The 8,852-nt window shown below is 34.1% G+C and overlaps 1 protein-coding gene across 1 annotated transcript; it reads right to left on the minus strand.

Annotated features, from left to right (window-relative positions):
• Positions 1-5,777: 5,777 nt before the first annotated feature.
• On the minus strand, positions 5,778-6,709 carry LOC122306716 (auxin-binding protein ABP19a-like). Its single transcript, XM_043119217.1, has one exon. It carries the CDS (start codon positions 6,644-6,646, stop codon positions 5,960-5,962), a length of 687 nt encoding a protein of 228 aa, XP_042975151.1. The 5' UTR covers positions 6,647-6,709; the 3' UTR covers positions 5,778-5,959.
• Positions 6,710-8,852: the final 2,143 nt, after the last annotated feature.

Genomic DNA, 8,852 nt, shown 5'->3' on the forward strand with positions numbered 1-8,852 from the left:
AATAGTTTATTTTTCTTTCAAGCTCTTTTATGATATCTTTTGCTTAAAATTGGATAAACTGTTAGTGGGCTTTCATTTTTTAGCCTAAAAATATGAGATATAAAAATTGGCCCATTTGGAACAGGGTTGGACTGAATGAACTAGACTATCCCGAATGGGACCAAACTGGCCCGGTTCTTATTAGGTTCTTTAGTCCGGCTAGGGTGGGAAAACCCAAGGCCAAATAGGTATGGTCCGATACACAAAACCTTCTAGAATCGGAGCGGACTGGACCAAACTCCCCCTATTCCTACTGTTCTACAAACTGAAGGCAATTTCTCAAGATTCAAAGGACCTAACCATTCAAATTCGAGGCAATGTGAACAGAAATTGAAGAATGTGGGAAGGTGATAGAAAAGGCTTGGCAGGTAAATTATGGACAATGACCAATTGGAGATGTAATGCAAAAGCTTTCTGGTTGCAGTGAGAGCCTTTTGAAATGGAATAAACACAATTTTGGATTAGTACACAAAGAGGCAATGCATAAAGCTCAAGAGGAAGTATCAATTTGGCTGGAAAGGGAAGAAATATTATGGAGATAGAGATCAAAAGCACATTGGCTAAAGGCTGGGGATCAGAATACAAAGTTCTTTTATATCAAAGCAAGACAGAGGAGAAAGAAGAATACCATAGCAAGATTGAAAGATGGGACATGAGAGTGACAAGAAGGAGATAGAAGGGATGAGCTGATCTTCAAGTACTTTGAGGAGATGCTTATCTCAAGTGTTCATTTCAGTAACTTGGACTTTTTAACATCTCTAAGAGGTAGAGTGACAGAAGCAATGAATGAGGATCTCACCAAAACTTTTACTGAGGCTGAGGTGAAGACACATTACACTAGATGAATCCAACAAAAGCTCTTGGAGCCGATGGTATGGCCTTTATTTTTTATAAAAATATTGGCATATTATAGGAAAGTCAGTAACTAAGGTTGTGTTGCATGCTTTAAATGATGGTCAATTTCCTTTTGCTATATACCATACTTTCATAACCCTTATTCCTAAAACAAAAGAGCCTGAGAAAGTGTCAGAATATAGACCCATCAGTCTATGTAATATCATTTTATAAATTGATCTCCAAGGTTATGTCCAATAGGTTGAAAATGATCTTACCTGAAGTTATCTCTCTGTCATAAAGTGCATCTGTAATAGGTAGAGTCATTTATGATAATATTTTGGTAGATTATGAAATGAAATGATTCTTTTTTTAAGAAGAAAAATGAATGGGAAAGAAGGATTCGTGTCTCTTAAGTTGGACATGAGTAAAGCATATAAGAGACTTGAATGACACTATTTGGAGGCAGTTATTCTACAGATAGGATTTGCAAAAAAGTGGATACAGTTGGTAATGCTTTGTGTTAAGTTTGTTACTTCCTCCATCCTCATCAATGGTGAACCAGTTGGTCCTATTTATCCTTCTTGAGGGATAAGATATGGAGATCCCTTATCTCCTTGTTTGTTTTTGCTAGGGACTGAGGGCCTTATCTCTCTTTTGAATCAAGCTGGTACAAAGAAGCAGATTAGTGGAATAAGAGTTTGTAGAGGTGCCATTGTGGTGAATCATCTGCTGTTTGTAGATGTTAGTGTCCTTTTTTGTAAGGCTTTTATTCAAGAGAATATGGAGGTACAAAGAATTCTTGTAGTCTATGAGAATGCCTCAGAACAAAAAATCAATCCAAAAAAGACTTCAATGGTCTTTTGTAAGAATGTCTCTTTAGCAACACAACAACAACTGCTCTCTTTTTCGGTAATTCAAGTATTTTAGAATTATGATAAGTACTTAGGCCTACCACCTATGGTTGGCAAGGATAAGAAAAGGGCATTCTCAAACATTAAACACAAAGTGTGGTTAAAGTTACAGCATTGGAAGGAAAAAGCTTTTATCTTAAGGGGCAAAGCAATTTTAATTAAGGCAGTTGTTCCAACTTATGCTATGAGCTGTTTTAAATTGCTAAATTCTCTTTGCAATGAGCTAGAACAGATGATAGTTAATTTTTTGTGGGGCCAGAAAAAGGAAGAGAAGAAAATACATTGGGTGAGCTAAAAGAGGATGTGTGAACCTAAAAGAGATGGGGGCATGGGGTTCAAAGATTTGAGAACTTTTAGTGATGTGTTGCTTGCAAAACAATGGTGGAGAATAATACAGAATGAGGATAGCCTACTTCATAAAATGTTCAAGGCTAGATACTTTATTTCCTAAAACAAATTTTCAGACATCAAATCTTTGACATAACCCATCTTATAAGTGGAGAGGAATATGGTCAATGAAATACAAACTATTTCAGGGCTGCAAGTTGAGGGTTGGGAATGGGAGTATTATTAGATTATGGGAAGCTCATTGGGTCCCTGGTTTCAAAAATCTACAACAAATGGTGGAGGTGAAAAGAGAAATGACCAAAAGGTGGAGGATCTAGTTGATCAGAATACTGGTTGGTGGGATGTGCAAAAAGTAAGAAGATTATTGCCACCCGAACCTACTAATGCAATTTTGAAAATCATTCTCAGTTCAAAAAACCATGAAGATAAATTAATATGGGAAATGGAGAGGAATGGGTGCTTTAGTGTGAGAAATGCTTATAAAATATTCAGAAGGATGAGTTCAGAACCAGTAAAGGGAGTGCTTTACTAGCAATGCAAATAAGAAGCTATGGAAGAATATCTGAATTATGAAAGTTCCTCATAAGGTTAAGGTATTTGCTTGGAGGGCATGCATCGAGGCTCTTCCCATAAGAACCAATTTGAAAAGAATAAAAGTAGTTGAAGAATATGCAACATGTTAGCTTTGTTCTTCAGATGTAGAAAGCACACCACATGCCCTTTGTCATTGTCAACTAATAACAGAAATGTGGAGTAAGCAAATTCCTCAGCTCAGATCATCATAATCAAATGGAGATTTTAGGTAGATGGTTTCTCGAGTATAAGACAAAGACTGTAATGATGAATTAGAGAAATTTTTTTATGACAGCTTGGGCATGCTGGAATAGAAGAAATCAATAGATTTTTGATGATAAACAGATCACATCAGAAGAGGTCATCAACTATGCTCTCTCTTTGCATGAGACCTACAAAGTAGTGAAAGTTCTCAATGAAAGTAGCATAAAAAAGATCGTAGTTACGTCCTCAAGGAATGACAAAACTCAAAGCGGATGGGGCAATTTTTCATGCTGAGGGCAGTGTAGGGGTAGGGCTAATTTTAAGAGATTGTGAAGGAAAAGTTTTAATGGCAGTGAGTAAGAAAGAAGCTGTTGTGATTGAGCCATTGGGGATTGAGCTAATAGCTATGCTGAGATGATTACAATTATGTATTCCTCTTGGTTTTTAGTCTTTATGCATTGAAACTGATTCACTGCTACTAGTCCAAGTGATAACCATCTCTAATATTTCGAATTCCATTCATGGGAATGTAGTAACAGATATTCACAGCTCAAGAGCAAATTTCAATGTTGTTCAATTGTACACGTATCAATAGAGAAGCCAATGAATTTGCACGCAAACTTGCAAAATTCTCTATAAATATTGACTCAACTAATGTATGGTGGTATTTTGTTCTTAGCTGTATTCAACAAGTCCTATGAACTGATTTACACTTGTAATACAATTTGGCAGTTAATGAAAAGTTTTTTTTAATAAAAAAAATAATACTAGAAGTACATTAACAAATATTACTGCATCGTCTTCACAAACTAATGTATCGTTTCACTGATCAAAAGTTAAAATGAAAAATACCAGATTAATATTTAGGACATTGTTGAGGCGTACTCAGTTTTCTATATTATTATTATTATTATTATTATTATTATTTTGTATGGGAAACTACCCATGGCACGGTCTTTAGGATTTATTCTTAGAATCTAAATACAGAGCTAGCACAGCAATTCACGATCATAAGTACTTCCACTACTTGAATCTTAATTTGATTCCCAAAAAAAAAAAAAAAAAATCTGAACTCTAAACAAGCTGGCACATAAACACGAGTTCGGACTTATCTCGCGCTGTACTGTCATGTCGCTCTCAGTTCCTGCACTCGTTAGGTCTCCACCCTCCACCTTATATCTTTAGCCAGATGACATCTACTCGTGATCGTGAGCACGAAACCCGTGACTCTGAGGGCAGGTTTGGATTCCCGTCGGGGTGATACTATCACGTACCAGTTTAGTAAAGTGATTTATCGGCAGTACCTCTGCATTATATCCTGCTCCATTATCGATCTGTACAAGCTTGTGCCGCATGCTGGTAACATTTTGCCCAGATTGTAAGTTATATTTACTCCGTGCTTTGATTTTAAGTGTAACACTACTTATCAATCTTATATATGAAAAACCCAAAAAAAAAAAAAAAAAAAAAAAAAACATAATTTATCAATCTGACCACAATAAAATTTCTGGTTATATTCAATATATGAGTCATAGATCTATTTATTTTAAGCAATATCACTTATGGTAGAGTTATTGGAGATTAAGAAAATAAAAATAAAAGTATTTAAAAAATAAAAATCAATTAAATAAATATAAATAATAAAAAATAATAATATTTTATTGTTATAAAAAATGTGATGGCTAATCTAATATAGACTTCAAGTTTTGATTGATTAGTTAAAAATAAAAAAGTTATATATTCTTTCAAATTTTGAAGATTGGGATGATCAATCTAATGCTAATGCTTTAAAATAAAACTCTTTTCTCTCCCACCCCACTTTTCTATTATGTCTTCGTAAAGCTTTTCACCCGTTTTCAAAATCCTAAATTCTTTGGATAAACTCAATGTTCTCCATTTTTCTTCATCTATTTTTTTATAGTTACTATGATTTGTTTGGTGGGTAAAATGTATTTATCTGGATTTTGTTTATTTTTTATTTTTATTCTGGAACTGGTCTAAGTACTCTTGCAAGAAATTGGAGGAATTTGAGGAAGAGGATGAGGAGGAAGAAGCAATGATGAAGAAGCTGCACTTGGAGCGATAATCTCATGGGGTTCCATTAATGGAATTTCATCAACAAGGAAGTTGTTTATCTTTTTTCTTCCTCTTTGGTTTCATTAAAGGGGGATGATTGCAATGATGTCTTGAAAGCTTTACAAAGATGCAATTTTAAAGAAGCCAAAAATAGAGATAGAGAGAGAAGGACGGGGGGTTGCAGGCGACAGGGGGTGGGGATTGGGAGATGAGAGAGATAAGGGGAAGGGATAAAAACATTTTAAAATAAAATGAAGTAATCTATTGTTATTTGTATGTATGCGAGTGTAAATTTTGATTTGTTACTCGTTCAACGTGGTAGATTTTTATTGGCTGGTATTAAAATGGGGTGTTCAATTGACCGGTTGAAAGTTTATTTTTTTATTTATCTCATCTCATTTTATTATTATAATTTTTTTTAATTTTCATATAAAATATAACAAACAATTTAATCTTTTCAAATCTTAATTCAATTTTTTTAAATCATAAAACAATAATATTAATATTTAAAAATAATATTTTAATAATATTTTATTCAACTTTTAACTTTCATATAAAATCATCTCATTTTATCTTTGAATCCAAACTAAAAGAAGAAGTATCTTTTTGTTAAAGGAAGAAAATAAGTTGGAGCGGATAGAATTAGAAATAATTTCTTATATCTTAAAGCTAGCTAGCTATTTCCAATCACATTTTTCAAATACGTTTTACCTGTATGAATCTATGATACTCAAATTATCCGAAGCTGATATACAGCGTTGTACGTGAAAAATTAATTAGAGCAAAAAGTACATAAAAAGTTGCATATTTCCTCATTTAGTTTCTTATTTTTTCTAATATCTGATTACTTGGAATCATTCGACCATCTTAAATAAACAACCCAAATAGAACACAACGAAGTACGGACATTTATCTTATCACGTACAACACGGCACTTATTATTTACTAGACACTACAAGGCATAGATCAACTTAACCAGTTCCACCAAGAATGGCTTTAAGCTTCTTAATCTGAGCAGTGTCGAGGAAAGTAGTTGCCGCTATCACTTCGGTGGGTAAGTCGTTTTGAAACAAAGCGTTGGGCACAAGCTGGAAACCTGGGTTTGCACTACTGAAGCTAACAAATAAAAGAGCTCGAGAACGTCCGGCATTCAGTGAGAAGTGTAGTAATCCTTGAGGGAAAACCATAATATCCCCCTTCTCAAGAGTCTTGATGTAAACTTTATTGGCCGTGGAAATGAACCCAGCCAACATTTTTCCTTTCACAACATGAAGGACTTCTGAACCTCCAGGATGTGTGTGTAATGGCACAACTCCCCCAACCTCCACGTCCGCACGAATCATAGAAATCCCAAGGCCGTTTACACCAGGAAACTCTGCGGCAAATGCTGGGATCACCCCGGTTTTAATGAAGTTAGAGGTGTTGCCTGGAATACGGAAGCCAGAGAAAATAAAATCATCCACCGTTACGTCTGCAGGCTTCTTGCATGCGTAGCCTGCAGGGCTTTCAGGGGCTGTGAAGTCAGCGACACAGAAGTCTTGCACAGCAGCATGGGAGGATGAAATTAGAAGGAGAGAAAAGATGATGAAGATAAGTACCGGAGATATCATCCTCACAAGTATTTTTGGTGTAACATTGATGGCATGGAATGGTAACATTTATGTACTAGTTGGTCTTCGGGCCAACTGCATGCAACTACTGCTAGCTGTGGATGCTCTCTACGGACCCAAGGCACAGCTGTCTGATGTAATTATGTAGGACAAGAAATCTCTTCAGTTGGAAAGCTGGAAGTTGGCACAACAAGAACGAAAAGTCCTCGGGAAAAAATAAAAACTATGGATACGGCTCTTCCAAAATGTCCTGGAGCGGAGGGTGCTGGTCCCATCTTTCGAAAGGCTGTTCAAATAGTTGGTGCCGGCCCTCCCCTCGCACAAATTCCTATCCGAATTACAATACCGACAGGTAAAAACAAATTAAAAAATAAATATTATTAAGAGTAGGCTTTAATATTGAGCTGAATTGAATTGAATTGAATTGAATTTAATTGTTTATAAATAGTAATTAATTGAGTTTGTAGAGTAAGTTATATGGAGTTTATCTAAATTCAATTTAGATATTAAAATAAGTTTGGAAATATTTATAAGAAGTTGAAAAAGATTAGAGGTTCTATATATAAAAAGATGTTGAATTGTAAAAGGTTGTGAGCCTCATGTGTTAGAAGATTTTGAGTTAAGATAAATTTAATAATTTAAAAACTGTATTTATATATTAGACTCGATTTAAAATCAAATTGACCTAAATTAATCTCAGTTAAATTTAATAACCCCTTAAAAATGGATCAGGGCGATCGAGACCAGCCACCCCAGGATTCCTACGGAAAAATGTAAAATATATATTTTTTATTTTATATATTTTTTCAAATATTTTATAAATATTTTTAAATATTTTAAGATAAAAACGCATTTAAAATATTTTCTTAATAAATAAATATATATATATAATAAAATAGTAATCTGTAGCTTTTGTCGTGCTGTGGATGCAGTATTTTACTATTAAAGGAATATATAGTTTATGCTAGAGTGAAAATCAAATTTCCCTAAACAACATTTTATTAGACCGATATTAGGGGCAAAAATTGGCCCACGGTTTTTGGACAAAATGGGCACAGACTGATGCTTAATTTTTTGTAGAATAAATCAACCGAAACCGGTTGATGAGGAAGAGAAACACAGATCGAAATCGAGTTTCGTCTGAGAGAGTAGAGATCAGAGAATGTGTTGTAGATAAGAGAGAGATGATGAGAATTGAGAATCTGAGATTGTGAAAGAAGACGCAAGGAAGAAGACAATTTTATTTCTCGCCGTTTTGAGTACAAAATATATATTAAAAAAAAAGTAATTTCTTTAATCGACCGATTCAACAGTTTAAACTAGATTCGACCGAATCAATTGATATCATTTTTTTCTACTTGCCATAACATGTCGATCGGTTCTTCATCGATTTTAGTCAATTTTGAACTTGGACGATTAGTCTGAGTTGGATTGGGTCGGTTTCTGAATTTGTTGTCTAGCCCTAACCGATACATTAATATTGCTCTGCTAAATTAATGTCAATGTTTTGAATGTGACATCAATGAATAGTATTTTACAAAAATTTTTAATATGTTAGGCGGCCATAAAAATATTATATAATGCAGTCATATTTGGTCGCGCGGAATTAAATTTTGATGGGGTACCATGGGTGTCGAATGATAGTGATGTGATGTGCTCTTCCTTACAGTGCTGCGTGTTCACACCAGGGCTTTTACTTAAAAATCCTTATTTTTTATTAATTACACGTTTTTATTATTTGCATTTGTCCCTTTACTTTATAAAATTTGTATTTGACCCCGTTTTCTTGCACATCATTCTCTTCCATTTTTTTTTTTTCTTATTCTTAATCACATTTTTCATTAAAAATATTTCTAAGTACAAAAATCCCATAGTGGCCGGCCATTTGCTTAAAAAGATCTCTTTACACTAATCCAATATTCTTCATTCCACTTAAATTTCATCCGATATCTTTTAGCTAAGATTAGCTTAAACTCAATTATATAACTTAACCTAGCTTAGGGTTAAACAATAGCTCTAACCGAAATCCTACAAAAGTTATCTCCAATTTGTTTTAACTCTTTGAAACGCTAAAATCTACTAATACAAAATCCGGATTAACCAACACAATTAAGTTCAAAAGACAACACAATCTTCACCAATATACATACATGATTTATCAAATTAAAATCAACACCCCTAAGCCCAATCACAAACCAAAACTCCTATAATTCTACCTCTTGATTTCATTATCAAACTCAAGTACTTACAAACC

This window comes from Carya illinoinensis, chromosome 4 (assembly GCF_018687715.1).
Source record: "Carya illinoinensis cultivar Pawnee chromosome 4, C.illinoinensisPawnee_v1, whole genome shotgun sequence".
Classification (NCBI taxonomy): domain Eukaryota; kingdom Viridiplantae; phylum Streptophyta; class Magnoliopsida; order Fagales; family Juglandaceae; genus Carya; species Carya illinoinensis.